The sequence below is a fragment of the Pristis pectinata genome, chromosome 6 (genome assembly GCF_009764475.1).
Source record: "Pristis pectinata isolate sPriPec2 chromosome 6, sPriPec2.1.pri, whole genome shotgun sequence".
NCBI classification, from domain to species: domain Eukaryota; kingdom Metazoa; phylum Chordata; class Chondrichthyes; order Rhinopristiformes; family Pristidae; genus Pristis; species Pristis pectinata.
In genome coordinates, this window is record NC_067410.1 from 47,505,737 (window position 1) to 47,528,604 (window position 22,868).

Genomic DNA, 22,868 nt, shown 5'->3' on the forward strand with positions numbered 1-22,868 from the left:
TAGGTGGGTTTACTCCTTGTACAAAATTATAACAAAACATTTCATCCAACAGAACTTAATGGGGAAGAAGTTTGTGCTCTCTTTCATCAGTTGATCTTAGTACCATTTTCAGACTCCACACAGCACCACCTTGACTCCTTGAAGCAGAGTGGTGGTGAATGTTACAAGGCACCAAGACATCAAAGGAGGTTGAGACAGCAGTTTGAACAGATGGAAACCTTTGTAACGTTGTATATAACCCCTCCACCCCCATCCTCCCCCTTGCATTTTCAGTTACGTCCATGCCCTGGAACAAATACAATATTGATGTGATCAGTACTTTCCATAGTAAATTGCTAGTTTTAGATTAATATACAGGACTGGGAAAAAATGGGGCACACATATTGGGCAAAGTTTTTCTTTCAACTGAGCCAGATGCCAACAGACCATAGACATTCTGAACTAAAGTTTAAGAATAACTGCTTCTGGTTGTGTTTAACATAATGGAATTCTTGTTTTTGTGGTAAGTTAACAGCCAGTATTAAACATGCTATTAAAATATCACCCCCCCCCCCCCAAAAGTTTAATGTGGAAGATCATTAGTTAATTTTCTCTCCCCCCAAAAAATGTTTATTCTTCCTCTTTTGCTAAACATTTATTTAATCTCTCTCTGACTTTGTTGAATATTCACCAAGATTTCTTTTAACCCATACCTGCCATCCTTTTTAAATATTTGCCTGCTATAACTCTGTTAATAGAGGCATCACCTAGTACATTAATGGAACTTAGAAGTCAGTAGATGTTCTAATTCTGTGCTAAGAGTGCTTTTACAGTAGTTCACCTCAATGCTTCTGGATTAGGTGGAGATGAAGAATTGAGTCAGGTTTTCCACTCATCACCATCCAGCAGTCCTGGTTGGAAAGAGCAGATGGAGGAATGTTGGCTGATATTTACCCAGCCTGCTGTCCCTGCCTGCTAGGTTTGCATGTGTAGGGAGATACTGGAAGCAGCTGGTAGACTGGCCACTTTTTATCCAGTCCCCATGGAGATTAAAATACAGCATTTAATCTAATCTAACCCCAAGTGCTTAATATTGAAAGAACTGGAGAGAGATGGTGGAGAAACTTGCAGATAGTCCTTGTTGCTTCGTTCAGATTCTAATACTTGCACTTGATTCCTTATTGCATTGATATACTGAGTGCTTCAGATAACTGACTTATCTGTGGTGCAGTGACCACAAATGGAGGCTCATCTTCAATTGGAGGCTTCCACTGCATTCCATAGTGTATTGTAAGACAGCACACTCTGAATGCAGGATACCTTGACTAGAGTTTGAAAATTGAATATTATCCTAACAATGATTTAATTGTCTTTTCTCAACTGCAACAGAGCTAAAGCATATTGAAATGTCAACCAGTGAGAATTTGCACTGTTTTGATCTGCTGAGACTGATTGATTGAGATATGTGAGCAAAACTTACTTGAATGTTATTTACATTTTAGAATAAAAGTTTGAGTATGATTTCAATATGTTTTTGTTTATCTAGCAGTACTAGCCCTGACTATAACCCTTAGTTGGACTTCAGCATCCACATAACTCAAGAAGATAAATTAGAAAAGGAGACTGTATTGAAATGTAGGCTGATAAGTACTGGGAGATGCACATGAAATGGAAGATGAGTGGGATTCAAGTTTGATATTTTGAACACAATAAGTACAGCCAGTAGGATGCCAGTGGAATTTTCCTACTCTGCAAATACCTGGTTCCCTTAGTTAATGTCTCTAGTTGACAGCTCTGTCCATTTGCACAAATGTGGCCTCCTCTCTGTGTCAGCCAGTAAACACCACCCATCTTGCAAAGGTGCCTGTAAATCAGGTTATGGGTTTAAGTCCCGTGCTCTTGAAATCACCTGGTTCTGTTTCCTGTGCTCCCTTGCAACTTACTGGTACCTTGTTTCAATGCTCTCTTGAAACTTACTGGGTTTACAGGAAAATGTATTATTCTCCTATATAACATCAAAAAAATGAATTAAAAGTTGGAGTATTGAATAACATCCAATAGTCTGGAAAATCTGCTGGTTTGGCACCACTAAAGTCCTGCGCATGCTAGATTAACTGTACTGTGAGTGAATTGGTTGGAATTGGTTTATTATTTTTGTCACTTGTACTGAAGTATAGTGAAAAACTTGTATTGCATACCATTCATACAGATCAATTCATTACATAGTGTATTGAGGTAGTACAAGGTAATACAGAATGCAGAGTAAAGTGTCACAGCTACAGAGAAAGACTTCCTTCACCCTTGGTGATAGAGTGGTCTTGGAAAGAGCTGGTCTACTGTGTCAGCTATCTTCAACATTGACTGGTTGACTAAATGAGCCATTACAAAAAAAATGAAATTTTTAGAAAATGGAGATGCTGGAAACCTGAAATAAAAACAGAAATTGCTGTAAGCTCTCATAGAGTCATAGAATAATACAGCCCAGAAACAGGCCCTTCAGCCTAACATGTCCATCCCAACCAAGATGCCGATCTAAGCTTGTTCCTTTTGCCTGCGTTTGGCCCATATCCCTCTCAACCTTTCCTCTGTAACTTTTCTGTCTCTGGTTTGGTCTGCGACCCTTCATCAGAACTGAGAAGTCAGAATTTCTGACGAAGGGTTGCAGACCCAAAACTTTGACAAAACTTCTCCTTCCACAGATGCTGCTTGACCTGTTGAGTGTTTCCAGCATTTTCTGTCTTTGACACGTTACAAATCTCTTTGATCAGCTGGCGGTCGCCCAAATCCTCAGCCCCACAGAGCCCATAACAGATCCCAGGAACCTCTGCCCCACAAGACTACCGGACACAGAACCCTCTCTGAGTCTGTTCCAGTAATGCGATCTCCCTGGCAATTTTCCTGAGCCAGCCAGCCGGGACTGTCAATCAACGGGGTACCGGTTCGCCTGTCGATCCTGTGATTGACGTGCGGGCTGGCCAATCACGATTTCGAAACCACGCAATGAAAAATAAACAAGTATCCGCCAATCATAGTTCGCGCACCGATTGACAGTGCAGTCAGCCAATCAGTACGTTGGTAGGCGGGTTGGGGGGGTGGGTGTAGCTTTCAGTGACGTAGGCACCAGGCTTGAGGCCCGCTGTTGTGCTGCAAGCGATGCCGGAGATCGGGAACCCCGATGGAGGAGCTGGTGTGGGCCGACTCCGCTCCCACCACAGCCGGCAGAACTCCTTCGTCACCTTCTGTAACTGCACAGGTCGCAGCGTCCGGCCAGTCTGGATCAACTACCACGGGCAACCCGAGACCTACGCCGAGATGGCAGCGCAGAGCGGCCGCAAGATGAATACCTTCACAGGTAAGCGGCCCACCCCGGGCCATGGGCGTCCTAGCGCCAGCTCCTGTGCTGGGATGGGAACTGGGTTAGGGATTTGGGCTTGGATATTGGGGGTGGGTCTGGGGTCAACGGGTGGGTCCGGGGTGGATCTGGGATCCAGGGTCAACGGGCGGGTACGGGGTGGGTTTGGGGTGCATCAGCAGTCATGTGGATCGGGGGGGGGGGGTTCACAGGTGGGTTTAGGGTGGTGGGTCTGGAGGTGGGTTGGGTGGTAAGGGAGGCTTTATGGTCAGAGACAAGGGGCAGTATTGTGGGATCAGAGGTGGTTTGGGGTAGGGAGTCTAGAATTGGATTTGAGCATTTGGAACACATCTTGGTGTGGGTTTTGGGAATATTGAAATGGGTTTTGTATTGGGAATCTAAGGGTGGTTGGGATTGGAAGGCAAAGTTTTGGGGACTGGTGGGTTTGGGCTCAGGGTCTAGAGGAAGGTTTGAGCTTGGCATCTGCAGCTGGGTTTGAGGTTATGGAGATCCAGCATCTGTGGTACAGTAATTTGCTTTGGGATTATTGCTTAATTCGTTGTTGCTTCCAAGAATGTCCACCTTGAAAATGATTTTCTCCTCCTGGATTTTTGAGTGACACTTTCACCTTGTTCACAGATGTTCCATTTGTTCTTAAATAAAAACAGAAAATGCTGGAAACACTCAACAGGTCATGCAGAATCTGCAGAAAGAGAAACAGAGAATGCTTCAGGTCTATGAGCCTTCATCAAAACTGGGACTGGGAGAAAACGAGTTAGATTCAGTAGCAGAGAAGGTGAGATGGATGAGTAGAACAAAAGGAATATCTCTGATAAGTTGAGACCAAATGGGTTCACATGACATTTAGAAGTAGATTGTCCACCCTTGCCTATGTTTAATGTTGCTAATTGCAAGGCTGTAGGACAAACCCAACAGGCTATGCCGTACAAGTAGAGAGAGAGAAAAACTGAGCCAAAAATCAGATGCATGACTGGCAGAAATGGCCTGTTCTTGATACAGACAGAAAGAGTGTATAGTGTGGCGTGTTGGTAGGTTTGATGGAAATTTCAGGATTGGTTCTTAGTGAGCCAAGTACTGCAAGTTCGAAAGATAGAGTGGAAAAAGATCAAAGGCCAGTTCTCGTACAAACAGAAAATGAGTTACCTGAAGTAGATGAATTGATGTTGAGTCCTGCAGGCTGCAGTGTGTCCAGACAAAGAATGGGATGTTATTTCTCAAGCTTGCATCACACCTTGTTAAAACAGTGTAGAAGGCCACAGATAATTAGGTCAGATTTGGATAGAAAATTAAAGTGACAGGCAGCTCATGGTCACCCCTGTGGACTGAGCACAGGTGTTCAACAAAGTAGTCATAATTACTGTTTGGTTTCTCCAACATAGAGGATGCTACATTCTGAGCACTGAAAGCAGTGCACAAGATTGGAGAAAGTGCAAGTGAATCACGGCTTCACCTGAAAAGTCCTTGGGTGAAGGGAAAGGAAGAGGTTAAAGGATGGGTGTTGCATTACAAGTGGTTGTTGGCGATGGAAACACGGACTGGGAAGTTGCAAGGGGCTCCTTTAAACTCTACTCTCTCTACGTGTCTGACCTGCTGAACATTGCCATCCTTTCTTTTCTGCTTTATTTCAGATTTTTGGCATCTGCTGTATTTAACTTTTAGCTTTGTTAACAGTTTGGTTGTTGGACACTTCGGGGCTTGGGAGGTGTGTAGAGATTGGTTTGGGGTTGGGAATATTTGAATCATTTGAAAGGTGACCCTGAATTGACTATCATGTTTGAGAGTACAGTCAGGTAGAATTTGGTTAAGTGGATGAAAGAGGCACTGCTGTTTGCTTTTTGTGCTAGCTAGTAGTTTGTTTTTTGTAAGCATTTATAGAAGAAGCAAGAAATACCTGCCAGAGATATTAGAAAATCAGGGGTCGAACAAGAACGAAGAAGTGAAGGAAACTAGAGAAGTTGGAGAGCTTTGAAAGCTGGTAACTCCCAAAGACCTTATGATCAAAACCCTAGAGTTTTAAAGGATGTGGTTTTAGAGATAGTGGGTACTCTAGTTATCATCTTCCAAATTTCCATCAATTCTGATTTATTCCTGTGGATTGAAAGGGAGCAATGTGACCCACTATTTAAGAGAGGGAAGAGAGAAAACAGAATTACCAACCTGTTAGCCTTGCATGAGTAGTAGGGAATTTATAATGAAGGAGGTAATAATAGTACTTTGAAAGGAAGATAAGATTGAGCAAAATCAGCATGGATTTATGAAAGGAAAATCATGTTTTCCTAATCTGCACAAGCTCTGATGTAAGGGAGAATCAGTGGATATTAATGTATCTGGATTTTCAGAAAGCTTTCTAAAAGTCCACGTAGAGGAGGTTGGCCAATAAGTTTAGAGCACATGGGACGGGGGCAATATATTGACATGGATTGAGAACTGGTTATGACAGAAAGCAAAATCTGAGAATAAGTAGATTCTACTTGGGTTGGTAGGCTGTGACAAGGTGGGATTCAGTGAGGACAAGTACTGGAGCCCTAGCACTTCACATCCAGATCAACAAGTTAGCTACTGGGACCAAATGTCATTTTTCTAAGTTTGCTAATGATACTAAACTAGGCAGGACTGTGAGTAGGGAGGAGTATATTAAGAAAATTTAAGGGGATACAGACAAGTTGAGTGAGTAGGCAAGAACATGGCAGATGGAAAATAATGTGGAAAATGTGACGTTAACCACATCTGTGAAAATAACAGAAGAGCAGAGTAAATTTTGAAATGGTGAGAGAGAGGGTAGAGTAGATGTTCAAAGAGATCAAAGTGTGCTGGTACACAAGTCAATGTAGAGGTGCAAGAAGCCATTTGGAAGGCAAATGGTATATTGACCTTTAATGCAAGTGGATTTGAATGCAGAAGTAAGGAAGTCTTGCTGCAGTTTCTTAGGGCCTTGATGAAACTGCACCTGGAGTATCGTGCACGGTTTTGGCCTCCTTACCTAGGAAAGGATGCACATCATAGAGGAGTGTAGTGAGGATTCACTGGACTGGTTCCAAAGATGGTGGGTTTACCTAGCTGAGCAAACTAAACCTGTATTCTAGAAGAATAAGAAATGGTTAACAGGTAATGGAGGTCAAATGGCTAGAATTAGCACACGAAAAGAATTAAGAGCAGAATGCAGAATGGAGTTGAGTCATCTTTGAAAGGATCGATGTATTTAGGTTGGGTTAAGCAGACTAGCACATCCCAGAAATGCACTACCTATCAGGATATTATTTGAAACAATTTGTCCTAGATTTTTAGGTATTGAACAGTATGGAATTAATGCAGGAAACTGTTGCTGGGGAAAAAGATCAGTTATGATCCTACTGAATGGCAGAGCAAGCGCTAATGGCAAAATGGCATCTTCTGCTTCTGACTTGTAGATGGTGGAAAGGCTTTGGAGTGTCAGGAGGTGAATCACTTCCTCAGTGCACACAGCTGCTCCTGTAGATACACTTTATGCACATGGTCCTGTTGATATTTTGTTCAGTGGTAACTCCCAGGATGTCGATGGTAGGGGCTTCATGAGGGTGATGTCACTGAATATCAAGATTTGGCAAATATTACTAGCCATATTTAATTAATAGCCTGCCGTATCTCAAACAGCGATGAGTCGGAGTACAGGAAGGAGATAGAGGGCTTAGTGGAATGGTGTCATGACAACAACCTTTCCCTCAATGTCAACAAAACAAAAGAGCTGGTCATTGACTTCAGGAAAGGGGGCGGTGTACGTGCACCTGTCTACATCAACGGTCGAGAGGGTTGAGAGCTTCAATTTCCTTGGAGTGAACATCACCAACAGCCTGTCCTGGTCAAATCACGTAGATGCCATGGCCAAGAAAGCTCACCAGCACCTCCACTTCCTCAGGAGGCTAAAGAAATTTGGTTTGTCCCCTTTGACTCTCATCAACTTTTATCGATGCACCACAGAAAGCATCCTATCTGGATGCATCAAGGCTTGGTACAACAACTGCTCTGCCCAGGAACGCAAGAGACTGCAGAGTTGTGGACACAGCCCAGCGCATCACAGACACCGGCCTCCCCTCCTTGGACTCTGTCTTTACCTCTCGCTGTCTTGGTGAAGCAGACAGCATAATCGAAGACCCCACCCACCCGGGTCATTCTCTCTTCTCTCCTCTTCCATCAGGTAGAAGATACAAGAGCCTGAGGGCATGTACCACCAGACTTAAGGACAGCTTCTACCCCACTGTGATAAAACCATTGAACAGTTCCCTTATACGATGAGATGGACTATGACCTCACGATCTACCTTGTGACCTTGCACCTTATTGCACTGCACTTTCTCTGTAGCTGTGACACTTTACTCTGTACTGTTATTGTTTTTACCTGTACTACATCAATGGACTTTGTACTAACCCAATGTAACTGCACTGTGTAATGAATGACCTGTACCATCGGTATGCAAGACAAGTTTTTCACTGTACGTCAGTACAAGTGACAATAATAAACCAATACCAATTTATCTCATAACAATCATAAAATTACAGAGTCATTATAGTGTTTGAAAAGGAGAAATGTAAATTAGTCAATGAGATTATAGATTTAGGGAGGGCTGACTTCTACACAATGAAATAAAGACCATCTACGGCAAAATCAGCATAATGGTAACTGTAAAATGACAAGCTCTTTAAAATAATTTAATGAAACAAGCCAGACTTGGGTTGTTGTGTTATTTAGATCAGTTTGGGGAGGAGGTGACTGCTTCCTCCCTTTTGGAAAGAACTAACCTTCCCAGTTTTCTTCCTCAGGTCACCCCTGGATGTTCCGCGATGCAATCTCTGACGACAGACTTCTTGTCAATGGCCATGATGTCTTTGTCTCCCCCCCAGGCCAGGTGAATGAGATTGGGCAGCCTCGATACATCATAGTTAAGATCACCATACCAGGTAATCAGCTGCAATAAGCCTTAATGATTCTTGATCCTAATTGGAGTCACAGAGTCATCCGCCACAGAAGCAGGTCCTTTGGCCCACCATGTCAGTACCAACATCAAATAGTGATCCCACTTACCAGCACTTGGTCCGTAGCCTTCCATGCCTTGGTGATTCAAGTGGTGATCTAGATGCTTCTTAAATGTGAGAGTCTCTGCCCCCACCACCCACTCAAGCAGCGCGTTCCAGATTGCAATCACCCTCTGGATCAAAAAATTCTTCCTCTGCTGTAAACCACTTACTCCTGACCTTTAAACCTATGCCCTATAGGCTTAGACACCTCTGCTATGGGGCAACCTCTCATATTTTTATACATCTATATCAGATCACCCCTCACCCTCCTCTGCCCTAAGGGAAAGGGATCCAGCCTATCCAGTCTCTGAAACCTTCCATCCCAGGAACCATCCTGATGAATCTCCTCTGCACCCTTTCTAATGCAATCAGATCCTTTAATGAGAACTGCACACAGTACTCCAGCTGTGACATAACTGATGTTTTATGAAGTTGTGCAAAGACCTCCTTGCTCTTACACTCTAGGCTCTGTCAAATGAAAATAAGTTTCCCATATGCCATCTTCACCACCCCATCTCCCTGCACTGCCACCTACAGGGATCTTTGGATTTGTACCCAAGTTCCCTTTGTTTCACAATACTTCCTCGGGCCCTACCATTCATGGTATACTGTATGTCCTTCCCTTGTTAGAACCTGCCAAAATACATCATCTCACACTTAGGATTAAATTGCGTCTGACATCATCCTGCCCAAATTACAATACCATTCTGTAGCTCAAGACTACCCTCCTCATTATCAACAACACCACCAATTAACTGCAAGCTTACCATAACTTATAAATAACTTACAAAACAAACTGCAAGGGTCCCAGTACCAATCCCTGTGGTACACTGCTGGTCACTAGCTTTCAATCACAACAGCCACGCACCATCATCACCCTTTGTCTCCTGTTACAAGCCAATTTTGAATCCAGTTTGCCATCTTGCATCGGATCTTATGTGCTTTAACCTTTTGGATCAGCCTTCCATGTGGTATCTTATCAAAGGGCTTGCTGAAGTCCATGTAAACTACATTAACTGCACTGCCTTTATCAGTATGTTTAGTTTCCTTTACAAAATAAAACTCAATTAAATTAGTCAGTTAGGATCTCCCACCACAAATCCATGCTGACTAATCCTGATCAGTCCTTACCTTTCCAAGTGTAGATTAATCCTGTCCTTAAGGATTTTTTCCAATAATTTCCTTTTCACTGATGTTAGACTCACAGGCCAGTGTTACCAGACTTATCCCTGCTGCCCTCCTTAAATAAAGACGCCACATTTGGTCTCCTCCAGTCTTCTGGTACCTCTCTTTTAGTCAGCAAAAATTTAAATTTCTGTCAGGGCCCCAGCAATTTCCTTCCTTGCCTCCCATTCCAGCCCAGGACCCATCTCGTGTCCTGGCGATTTGTTCACCTTTATATCCACTACAACATTTAATACTTAGTTTATAATCGTAACGTAGTTTAGAATTTCATCATCCCAATGGAAATCTCCAACTACAATGTCTGTCACCTTGGAAAATACAAATGTCAAATACTAGAAGATGTGCATTTAAGATGGGGGGGGGGGGAGTTAAAAGGGGATGTGCAGGGTAAGTTTTTTTACACAGGGAGTGGTAGGTGCCTGGAATGGACTGCCAGGGGAGGTAGTAGAAGCAGATAAGACAGTGCCGATTAAGAGGTGGTTAAGCACATGAATATGCAGAGAATGGAAGGATATGGATCATGCACAGGCAGAAGAGAATTTGTTTAATTCGCCATTGTGTTCAGTGCAGACATTGTGGGCCGAAGGCCCTATTCCTGTGTTGCACTCTTCTATATTCTATGAAAATTATTCATTGACAATCTCACCCATGTCTTCTGGTTCTATGTAGATTGCCCCTTTGGTCATTCAATTTGCCTGGTTACTTCTGCTCTTAATATAAAATACTTTGGGATTTTGTTTAATCTTATCTGCCATTGATATTTAGTGCTCTGTCAATGTTTTTTAAGCACCCACCTACAGTCTCTATACTGCCGAAGGGCCTCCCCTGTTTTAAGTACTTTATACCTACCATGGATTTGCATTTTTTACTTTACCCCTTGACGTTGAGGGTTCTTTGCACTTGCTGTGCTTGCCCTTCATCCTTGGTTCCATAACTAACCAAGATATGATCACTGTCTTCATAGTACTTGCCCACTGACACCTCATCCACTTGCTGAGCTTTATTCCCAAGGTCTTGCCAGGGGTCTTGCCCAGCCCCCTCCCTGGTAGGACTATCTACGTACTGGCACAAAAAGCTCTCCGGATGCATTTTAAAAGTTCTACCCGTCTGATCCCTTTACATTAAGGTCATTCATGATAATATTGGGGAAGTTGCATTTCCTACTGCCACAGCCCTGTTTCTCTTGCAACAAACAATCCGCTGGAGGTACTGAACGGGTCGAGCAGTGTCTGTGGGAAGAAAGGAATTGTCAACATTTCAACTTGAAACATCGACAATTCCTTTCCCCTCACAGATGCTGCTCGGCCCGCTGAGTTCCTCCAATATTGTTTGTTGCTCCAGATTCCAGCATCTGCAGTCGCTTGTGTCCCTATTTTTCTTGCACCTCTCTGTGATTGACCTACATACCTGCTGACTGTTGGGCAGCCTGTAGTATAACCCCAGCAAAGTAATCGCCTTTTCTTTATTTCTAACCTCTACCCAAATGGCATCATCTGAAGAGCCTTCGAATACAACATCCTTCATTACTGCAGCGATTGTCTCCTTGATCAATAATACCGTGCTTCCTTCTTTTTTACATCCCTCCCTATCGCACCTGAAACTTCCACAACCTGGGATGCTAAGTTGCCAGTCCTGCCCTCCTTTTCAATCATGTCTCAATGATTGCGACAATGTCATATTCCCACATACTAATCAATGCTCTAAGTTCATCTGCCTTACCAGTCGGACTCCTTGCATTAACATAGATGCAATTTAGCCTTCCTAATCCTCCCACATGCCTTATCATGCCCGTTTCTGCTCTGCCCTCTGGACTGACCTAGATTCTCTTTTCTATAATTGACTAAACCTCACCCCCAATTCTACATCTATTTTGTGCCCAGCCCCTTGCCAAATTAGTTTAAAACCTCCCCAACAGCACAAGTAAATCTCCCAGCAATGATACTAGAATAGTTTTAGTTCAGGTGCATCCCATCCTGCTTGTACAGAGCCCACCCTACCTCAGAAACATTCCCAATGATCCAAAAATCTAAAACCCTCCTTGCACCATCCCCCTAGCCTCTCATTCATCTGCCCTATCCTCCTATTCCTATACTCGGGAGTGAGTGGCACCAGAAGAAAACCAGAGGTTACAACCTTAGAGGTCCTACTCTTTAATCTGCTACCAAACTCTCCAAGTTCACATTACAAGACCTTGTCCTTTTCTCTACCCATACCTTTAGTACCGAGGTAAACCATGACCTGTGGCTGCTTACCTTTCCCCTTCAGATGTCCTGCTGCTGCTCCAAGATATCCCTAACCCTAGCGCCAGAGAGGCAACATACCATTCGAAAGTCTTGTTTATGTCTAAAGAAATGTCTGTCTGCTCCCCTTACAGTCCAGTCTCCCATCACTATAGTGCTCCTAGTCTTTGTCCTTCCCTGCCGTGCAGCAGAGACAACCTTGATGTGACAAACTTGGCTGTTGCTACTTTCCAGAGAGGCTATTCCCACCCTGCCACGAAAGTGTCTAACATAATATATTTGATTGAGAGGGGGATGGCCTGCACAACCTACTTATGCCTTGTATTCTTCCTGGAAAAACCCACTGTTTTTCTGCCTGTGCAGCCATTGTTTGCAGTGTGACCAGCTCGCTAAACGTGTTATCCACAATGTTTTCAGCATGGCAGATGCTCCATAGCAAGCCCATCTGCAGCCCCTGCTGTGGAATGCAGCTTGTCAGGAGCTGCAGCCGGACCCACTTCCTGCACACTTGGTCACCAGGGACACCGGAAGTCTCCCCAGTTTCCCACATATCAAAGGGAACGTTACATGGGTCAGAGTGTCCCTACCATACTCCTGGACTTGGCAGTTAAGTTTACCCCCTGCCTCCTTTAATTTAGCTGGTGGGGGTGGGGAGGGGTCTGAAGGCAGAAGTGGCTGCTGTAAACACCATGTTCCATTCTTGTAACTTTCTGATTAGTTTGGGATCTTGAACAAGGCTTCAGTGCACTGGTTAAGGAAGGGAAATGTGCTTCCATTCATTAGCTGGGTGAGGACATCACTGGGTTTGGCTGTGCAATTCCTCGCCATCAGATCATCCCTCTCCTTCCTTCTCTGTACAAGACCCATCACACAGGCTCACACGTTGAGAGTGCCTGTCTTGGACAGAGCACAGGGTTATTTGTTAATTGAACAGTCTCCCAGTGAATGGGCGAGTGCCTGCTTCCTGCTACTTCAGCTCTGTATTCTTTAGAGGGAAGAAGCTGCTTCATATTCTGAGGCTTTTGATTATTTGTAATTAAAAGTTGGAAGAAGTACCTTGTATCTTGAATGACTCTTCCCTGCTTGGGTGACTGATTTAAGCTGATACAGCAGCTGGTGAAACAATGTCATGGAAAAATCTCAGCAGTTCAGGCTGTGCAGAGAGAAAACTGTTTGGACCAAAAGCCATTCATCAGAATTGGCACAGTAATGCCCATATCCAGTAAAATGAAACCTTCCGGTGGAAAAAAAACAAGCTGCTGGAGGAACTCAGCAGGTCAGGCAGCATCTGTGAAGGGAAATGTACAGTCGACGTTTTGGGGTCAAGACCCTACATCTGAATGAAAGAGTAGTGATCTGCACTGACAAAGGGTCTTGACCTGAAATGTGAACTGTCTGTTTCTCTCCAGATGCTCCTTGACCTGCTGAGTTCCTCCAGCAGTTTGTTTTTTGCTCCAGATTCCAGCCTCTGCAGTCTCTGTTTTAATTAAACCTTCCCAATGTGTATTGTCATTACGGCAAGCCCTCGGTAACGGCAAAACGTTTAATTGGTCCGGTGACTGTGATATGATCACTTCCAAGTTGAGCAGTTATCAGTTTAAGCCCCATTCCAGGGCGTAAATGTTACAACACCATTAGTCTGAAGAAGGAGTTTCGCCATGTTGTCCTGAACAATATTGATCCTTCAACAGAGACCAAAACAGATGATCTGCTCCTTATCACATTAATGCTTGTGGGAGCTTGCTGTGTGCAAATTAGCTGCCATATTTCTCACAATGCAACCACAATACAGGTAACCTCTTCTGCCATGTTGTACTGTTAACTGAAAAGGCCTACAATATAATGAGGGTTTGTCTGGTTTGATAAGAATTGTGATTTTAAACTTTACAGTTTTTTTAAAAATAAAAATTGTCACTGAGGAAATGGGAGTTATGTTGTGTGAAAGCTCAGGTGGTGTATTCCCTTTCCTTCAGTTTACACACTAAAGGAGAGGTGTCTGCAAGTGGTGCGCAGCCTCGTGAAGCGGGAGGATTACAGAAATCTGGAGATTGTCAGATCACTCTGCGACGAACTGGAGGATCATCCCCAGGTCCTGAAAGATCTTCAACGACTTCAGCAGCTGGCTGAACAGGAAGAAAAGAGCCAGAACTTAGAGTGACGTCATTCCTTTCTTCCCCCACCCCCTCTCACCTAGATCAACACTGGTATATTTTACATAGGCAACCTATGAACTGTGATCTACCGGGGTGAATAGAACGAACGTCATCACTCAATTTAAATACGCCCTAAGAACAGTGACTCTCTAATGTGACTATGACACAAAGCTGTTGTCAAGATTCCAACTGATCAATTAATTATTTAATTGTTGGCATTTTTGTATTTTCCTCCTTTATCTTCCTATTTCTTGGACCAAATGTTTTTTTTTACATTGCTGGTGTGGAAATCCTCTTGTATCTTTCAGTGAATACAGTGCTTAGTGAATTACTGGACTGCCATGGGCCTGTCACTATCAGGCAGCAGTAGAAGTAAGTAGATTTGGCCAGGAAGTTGGGGTAGCTCAGGTCTCTCGCATGGGTGTCTGAGAAGCGAGTTTGCAGTTTATTCTACAAGAGGGTAGAACTGGCTGGGATCGAGAGAAAACACAGTGCTAAGTGTGTGATACAAAAAATGGTTAGTGTGTGAAACTGCTGCCAAGTGCAGCACTGAAGGAGCAAAATGTGGATGTAACAAAGAGGAAACTGGGTGACACATGAGGAATGGAAGAATAAAATTTGCTGATGGAGCTGGATATAATGGGCAGGGGAAGACTCACCCAGAGTATAAACAGCAGCATGGAGTATTTGGGGAGAATGCCCTGACTTTGTGTAGTTGTTGAAGGTGGCATAAGCATGAGTTTACTTGAGAAGCCAGCTAAGATCCACAAAATTGTATGGCTCCTCACTGGGGAAAGGCTTTCTTGTTTAAACCTTAAATTAAAATTTCAGGATATTTGTATGTGAGCTTGTGGTTGTTTCATGTACTGAGCTCCCCATTTGTATGTGTTTGTGCCTCAACTAGCCCATGTTGCCAGTTTATTCTGCATTGTAACCTCTGAAGTTCATTATTTGCTGCTGAGCTTGTGTTTATGGTCCCCGGTTCTGGTCTTCTCTTTTGTCATAACCCTGAAGACTACTGTTTGGTCACCTTAGACTTCAATGTTTCCTAGTAGATATAATTTCTGTGTTTCACTATCATCCCGGTAGATTTTCTTTTCACCATCTGGTCACTTCATATAATTTTGCTAGATGAAGCAGATCTGTACCTGGTGCTGCTGGTACTCTAACCTCGGTGCTGTAAACGTTGAACAGAACCTTCATGTCTTTCAATTCTGTCCCCCTCCAGAAATTCCCCTAGGAATTCTCACTTTATTTTTGGCTGCTTCCCTATGTTACTACATTTTATAGTGATGGTATGGCTGTTCCCAGTCCTCTCCCAATCCCTCGATTTTCCTATGCTATTTAGAAACTTACTTTCCAATGCATAAACAGCCTCATTCTTCCTTGTCCAAATGTGTCACCTCACAGTTCTCCATGTTAAAGTTCATTTGTCAATTCCTGCTCCACTCTACAAGTTTGTCTTCCTTTATTTTATCTCTAGACCTTCTCCATTACTGCCAATGTTTTAATGTGTCTGGAAATATTGAAACTGCTTTTGGTACTGGTCTAAATCCTTTGTGTAAATACTAAACAGTGGAAGTTCCAGCATTGGTTTGAGAGGAAGACTGCTCTCACCTCTCACCTCTTGTCTTGTTAGGGCTTGGGGATTTTTGCTCTCCATCCCACAACACCAGTCATTCCCTTGACCCAACAGCAATTCTGTGTGACAACGTTTCATGTCCAAGACCAGACCTGTGTCTGCAAGACATTCAGCTATGCAAGGCATGATTGATGCTGAGCTTGTGAAGTTCTAGTGGTAACACCCTAACAAGACCATGACCTGAGCTCAGCTACTGAGTCAGACTAAAGTGGATCTACAGAATTCATCGTACAAAGGTTGATGTAAATTTCAGGCATCCTTTTATTGCAAACATTACTTGCTTTTTAGTCACTGCACCTGTGATGTGGGCACATTAAGTTCTTTGTATATATTTTGTATGTAAAAATTGAATAAAGCTATTAAAAGTATATTGCACAAGTTGAAATGTAACGGTGTGATCTTTTCAAATGAAGGCGCAGCAATGTCACTAAAGAGCAGGGATTATTTCTGTTAAACTCCCCAAGTTGGTTGAGTTGCAAGAAAGACAAGTGATAGGTCTGTGGGCCGGGAATATCCCAGGATGAACACTGGGTGGGGAAGAATTGATGGATTTCACGCAGGTTGGAGGTGGAGATTCTGCAATGAATCTGACCTGGTACCGACCAGTGTGCATTCAGAGGGCTCCAGTACTGTCACCCGGCGTCTGACACTGATCACTTGCTGGGTTAGGATGGGGGATCAGGCATCAGCCAGCATCAAACAGAGGATATATGGCACTGAGGGGTCTCTGGTTTACGGGGGGGGGGGGGGGGGTGACACTGAGGGGTCCCTGGGTAAGGAGGGCCCGTCACTGATTATTTTAAGCTCCCTATGCATCTCATTGTTTCTTGAAAAACATCGGCAGGACCTTGAGGATCTGCTTGTGCAGAGAGCACTGGGGGGTCCCAGCCCCGCCGGCGTGGCTGCCTGTCACTGGCGCGTCACTATACCCCGCTTGCTGAGAGTGACAGACCCAGACCAGGACCCACCCCGGAGTCGGACCCAGCCCTTGGCGCGGCTGAGAGTGAACATGCAGAGTAGGAATCGCCGTCGCGCTCCGTTGGTGCGGAAATGGTGAGTTCTGACTATCTTTTCCTCAGCCCACACTGCTCTACCCCGGTGACTAATTCCCGCCCCTGTTGTCATTCACTCGCAGCTTATCCATCTGGGAAAAGAGCGACCCCGCTATCCACCCTCACCCGATAACCAATCACTGGGCCAAGTTGAAGTATCAGGTACAGTGTCCGTCTGTACTTAAAACCTTCTCTCGCAATTATTTCAAGTGGGGCAGGGAATGAGTTGTACCTGTATCTTTGCATTAACAGTTTATTAGTTCAAGTTAAAGATGATTACTAGTGTGACCAATCGTCTTTATCTGTAATGGGTGTATTATTGTCACATGTACAGTGAAAAACTTTTGTTTGTGTGCCATCCAGACAGATCATGCCATACAAAATACATCAAGGTAGTAAAAAGAAAACAGAATGCAGAATATAGTGTTGCAGTTACAGAGAAAATGCAGTGCAGGTAGACAAAGTGGAAGGGCCATGACGAGGTAGATTGAGAGATCCATTCAAGAGTCTAATAGCAGCGGGATAGAAGCTGTCCTTGAGCTTGGTGGTATGCGCTTTCAAGCTTTTGTGTCTTCTGCATGACAGGAAAGGGGAGGAGTGAGAATTACCAGGGTGGGAGGGGTCCTTGATTATGTTGGCTGCTTCCCTAAGGCAGTGAGAAGTGTAGATGGAGTCAGCGGTGGGGAGGCTGGTGCTTGTGATGGACTAGGCTGTGTTCACAATTCTCTGAAGTTTCTTGTGGCCTTGGGCAGAGCAGTTGCCATACCAAGCTGTGATGCATTCGAATAGGATGTTTTTCAGTGGTGCATCTGTAAGTAATGTATAATTTATGTTAACTTATGTTACTGTGCTGCTGCTGCAAAATGCTAATTTCATGGCATTTATACCCTGTATTATTGCCTATGACAACAATAAACTTGAACTGTAAAAATCGGTAAATCATCAAATTAAGAGGGGTGACAAGGAGCTTAGTTTAAAGCTAATTCTTTTCAACTTGCATTACTTTTCAAGTATAGGATTAATTTAAAAAAATAGGACAAGAGAGCTCAGTTGCCTGGACTTGGAGTATGTGGGAATTGCGAGATACTCCTTGCAGCCTGGATGACTACATCTGCAGGAACTGCCCCTGTTTGGCCAGCTTGAGTGCCACCTGGAGGGAGCACTGTGCATCTGAAAGGCTGAGAGTTGCATGAATAGACAAATAAGATGCTGGAGGAACTCATCAAGTCAGGCAGCATCTGTGGAGGGAAATGGACAGAAAACGTTTCAGGTCAAGACCCTTCATCGGGACCCCGTCTTTTAGAGGTGGCCACCCCGTGGTTTAAGGTAAGGTCAGAGAGGGAGTGGGTGACCACCAGGGAAAGGAAGGGAGGTAGGCAGGGACAACTTGGAGCGCTTCTCCTTCCAGAACCATTTTTCCATGTTGCAGCTAAGGCCAAGTCCACTAGAGGTAGCTGGGCTGCACAGGGAAAGGTTGCTGTAAGGAGCAGAAGTCCAACGGCAATTGTGGTAGGTGGCTCAATAGTGAGGGGAGTAGACAGGCGCTTCTGTGGTCATTGATGTGGGTCCAGGGTCAAGGTTTTCACAGAACAGTTGCAGGACATTCTGAAGGGGGAGAGTGAATAGCCAGAGATCATAGCCCACATAGGTACTAACAACATGGGTAAAAACAGGGATCAGGTCCTGCAACATGAATTTAGGGAGACAGGTCACAAATTAAAAGCAGGGCCTCTAAGGTTGTTCAAAGTTGAGTTTACAGTCATATGCACAAGTACATGTATGCACAGGTGCAGTGAAAAACTTAGTCGCAGCAGCATCACAGGCACAAAGCATTAGAGACACAACATTCACAAGAAAAACATAAATCATACAAAATTATACAAGAAAGAACACAAGTAGGACAAACAAACAAAGTCCGTTGTAGTGCAAAGTGGTCATAGTGTTGCTATACTGATGTAATGATTAGCGTTGTGCCAGTTGGTTCAAGAACCAAATGGTTGAAAGGAAGTAGTTGTTCTTAAAAGTGGTGGTGTGAGACTTCAGGCTTCTGTGTCTCCTGCCTGATGGTTGTGTAGGAATGGGAGGGTAAGTCAGATGGATGTGTGGCTGAAGAGATGGTGCACTGGATATTTGGATCACCCGGACCATTTCTGGGGACATTGGGGGTGGGTTTACTAGCCCTGTTGGGGAATGTTTAATTTGGCAGGGGAATGGAACAGAGCATAGGAGTATAGCAGTAGGTGAGGAACAGCCAAGTTGAACAGAAGGAAAATGGCAGTCAAGTAGGTAGAACATCTATAGACTTGATAAGGCATGTGGGAGGAATGCAAACCTGGATTGTATCTATTTTTATACAAGTCTGACTATTAAGGCAAATGAACTGAGGGCATTGATTAGCTCATTGCTAAATAGTACTGTTTTCACACAGAGATGGGCAAGACTGGGAACAGCATTCCAGACAATCTTCAAATATGATGGGAGGGTGGGGGATGTAAAAGAGAAGGTGGTATTGCAATATTAATCAAAGAGTCCATTACTGGAGTAAGGAGGGAAGATGTCTGAGAAAGGTCTTCACACGAGGCCATGTGAGTGGAGCTTAGGAAGAAAAAGGGGATGATCACATTGCTGGAGGTATACCAAGTCCTCCTAACTGCCAGCATAAGAGAGTGGAGATATATACACAACTCAGAGGTGTAAAATTAATAAGGTAATAGTAGTTGGGGATTTCAACTTCCCCAATATTAACTGGGATTGCCTTAGTCTGAAAGGCTTAGAGGAGGCAGAATTTTCAGAGTACATCCAAGAGAGCTTTTTGAGCCTGAATGTAGACAGTCTGACTGGAGAAGAGGCTGTACTGGACCTAATCTGAGGGAATGTTGCCAGGCAAGTGAAGGGAGAGTCAGTGGGAGATGGTTTCTGTAGGTTGTTTCGGAGATGGTGACCATAACTCTCTCAGTTTCAAGGTAGTTATGGAAAAGGACAAGGATAGACTGGAGATTAAGGTCCTGAATTGGGGCAAGATTCATTTCAATATTATAAAGCAGGACCTGGCAAAGGAGGCAGCAACTTGTAGGTAAGTTGACCTCTGACAAGTGGGAATAATTCAGAATGTAACAATGAGAATTCAGGGCCAATGTGTTCTTATAAGGCTAACAGTCCAAGGGGTATCAAGTGTTGGATAAGGAAAAAAAGTAGTTGATGGTAGAGTTTATATGTATCCCAGGCCGCTGAGGAAATCAATGGAGGAAATCAGAAATTTTCACATCTTTGGTTACAGAAGAAGTTCCACATGACTGGAGGACAGTGAGTGTGGTAGTTTTATTCAAAAAGAGAGACCTTGGTGTACAAGGCCAAAGATCTTTGAAAGCAGCAGTACAGGTAGATAAGGTGGTGAAGAAGGCTTACAGGATACTTCATCAGCTTGGACACAATATAAAGAGCAGGGAAGTTATGGTACAACTATATAAAACTCCGGTTAGGTCATAGCTGGAATAATGTGTGCAGTTCCAGTTGCCACACCATGGGAAGGATTTGGCTGCACTGTAGAGGATGCAGAGGAGATTTGCCAGGACTGGAGAATTTCAGCTCTGAGGGGAGACTGGATAGGCTGGGTTTGTTTTCCTTGGATTGGAGGAGAGTGAGGGGGGGACCTGTCTATGAGAGGCATAGATAGGGTCGATAGTGAGAAACTTTTCCCCACGGCAGAGGTATCTAAAACCAGAGAGCATAGATTTTAAGGCAAGGCGTAGGGAATTTGAAGAAGAGTTCTCTCACCCAGAGGGGGTGGTGGAGGCAGGTACCCTCATTTAAGAAATATTTAGATGAGTACTTGAAATGCCAAGGCATAGAAGGACACAACTGAGTTTTCGAAAATGGGATTAGTGTTGATAGATAATTAATGGTTGCCACGGACACGGTGGGCTGAAGGACCTGTTTCTGTAGTGATGGTTAGATGCTTTATTAGATGCATATATGTGAATTTATTATAATAGTTCCATTTCCATTCACTTCAGACAATATTAGTTGCTGTTAAAATACAGTACAAATTCCATTGGAGTGCTGTAACCTCCACATTACTGCAAAGAGCCAATGTGTTGTCTGTATAAAGCATATCTTTCCTTATAAAACTAACAACTTGTTAACATTCACAGTGATCATCACGGCCTATGCGCTCTTATGTCTGAATACTTATCACATATTGACAAAACACCAGCCTGTTATGGTTTCCAAGTTTTAGTGCAGTTTCCCGAATGAATAATGAAACACGAGATTACTTCAAAATAAACACACAGCAATAATTGCATTGGCCAAACCTCAGGGTCTCCAAACAAAAATTATTCTGCTCCTCTTTTGAGGCCACACTATTCAGGGACGGTTGAATCAAATTTTTTAAAAAACTACCAAAGCAAAATGATAGGTCCCCAGGTAAATTGGAATGTTATTATTGATGTCAACTGGACTCACGCTACCCTGCAGTGCCCACTGGTGGTGAAAGGCAGTGTTGCCATTAACCAAATTTATCTTTTAGGTCACCCTCTCTTTGTCGCCTATTCATCCTGGGCTGATATTGCTTACAGTTACTGTGTTAAATGTGTGGGGTTGGGGGAGTTACTCTGTCTTAAAAAAGGAGAGTCTTATACAGGCAAGACACCGTCTGCTCATAAATCGCTGATGACAAGGTAATTACCAAGAGTTAAGGGCTAATGATCTGCTGAAATTTCAAAATATACTCATTGACCTTGACCCAACACCCACCGGCCCTGTTCCAGTTGGTTTCAGTGCCCAATTAATTGTTGCATGATCCAGAGTCTTCCCTTGCATTGCTGTTTCTGGGTGACAGATTCCATGTGCCGATCCCATCCTGTGGGAGACGTATCCTGCCACCAGTCCTCCTTCATCCCCTTTTCCTTTGTTAATATTTTAATTTAATGTGATATTCGGGATTTACATCACTTTATATCTGACTGACTGAAATTCAAAACACTTAATATGAAATGAGTTTATTTATCAGTCATTTCAACCTGAGCTTACATTTCCATTTTGGCCTTTGGTCATTCTTGCCCTCCTGCATCAAGCGTCATAGAGATACAGCGTGGAAACAGGACTGTGTTGACCATCAACCACCCATTAACACTAATCCTACACTAATCCCATCACAAAAACCAGCCTCCCCTCCATGGAATCTGTCTACACTTCTCGCTGCCTCGGTAAAGCAGCCAATGTAATCAAAGACCCCACCCACCCCGGACATTCTCTCTTCTCCTCCCTCCCATTGGGCAGAAGATACAAAAGCCTGAAAGGAGGTACCACCAGGATCAAGGATAGCTTCTATCCCACTGTTTTAAGACTATTGAACGGTCCTCTAGTACGGTAAAATGGACTCTTGACCTCACGATCTACGTCGTTATGACTTTGCACCGTATTGTCTGCCTGCAATGCACTTTCTTTGTAACTGTGACACTACATTCCACACTCCGTAATTGTTTTCCCTTGTAATGCCCTCGATGCACTGTTGTAATGAAATGATCTGTGTGGATGGCATGCAAAGCTAAGTTTTTCACTGTATCTCAGTACACGTGACGATAATAAACCAATTTACCAATTTAATTTACTTCTTCCCACATTCCCATCAACTCTCCCCAGATTCTACCACATACTTGCACACTAGGGACAATTTGTAGTGGCCAATTAAACTACCAACCCTCATGTTTGTTGTGATTTGGGAGGAAACCAGAGCACCAGGAGGAAACCCACATGGTCACAGGGGGAACGTGCAAACTCCACACAGACAGCACCTGAGGTCAGGAATGAACCTGGGTCAGTGGTGCTGTGAGGCAGTGGCTCTACCAGCTACGCACCTCAAGCCTGCTCCAGAATATAAAAATCCAGACAGGCTCTGCAGAACAGTACCCACATCTGGACAGGACAATTTATTGTAAAGAACCAAAGTCCACACACTCAGAAAATAGTCCATTACAGAGTAGTGGAAACAGGAAGGACAGAAACTACAGCAACCTCTCCCGGTAAAAGTAGGATTATTTCTCCAGAAATTGAAAATAAGTTGGTGCCACTAAATAGATGGAAATATCTTAACCTTCAGCATATGGCTCAAGTATAGCTTCAGCACACCAAATCGTTCTAACTTAATCAAGCTGATATTTCTAATAAATGGATGGTGGACAGATTCCTGTGAGAA

The 22,868-nt window shown here is 43.7% G+C and overlaps 1 protein-coding gene across 1 annotated transcript; it reads left to right on the forward strand.

The window, feature by feature from the left end:
- Positions 1-3,014: 3,014 nt before the first annotated feature.
- On the forward strand, positions 3,015-15,998 carry vhl (von Hippel-Lindau tumor suppressor). The gene is made up of 3 exons (XM_052017932.1): positions 3,015-3,331; positions 8,146-8,283; positions 13,799-15,998. The coding sequence occupies exons 1-3, from the start codon at positions 3,133-3,135 to the stop codon at positions 13,981-13,983; spliced, it is 522 nt and encodes a 173-aa protein (XP_051873892.1). The 5' UTR covers positions 3,015-3,132; the 3' UTR covers positions 13,984-15,998.
- Positions 15,999-22,868: the final 6,870 nt, after the last annotated feature.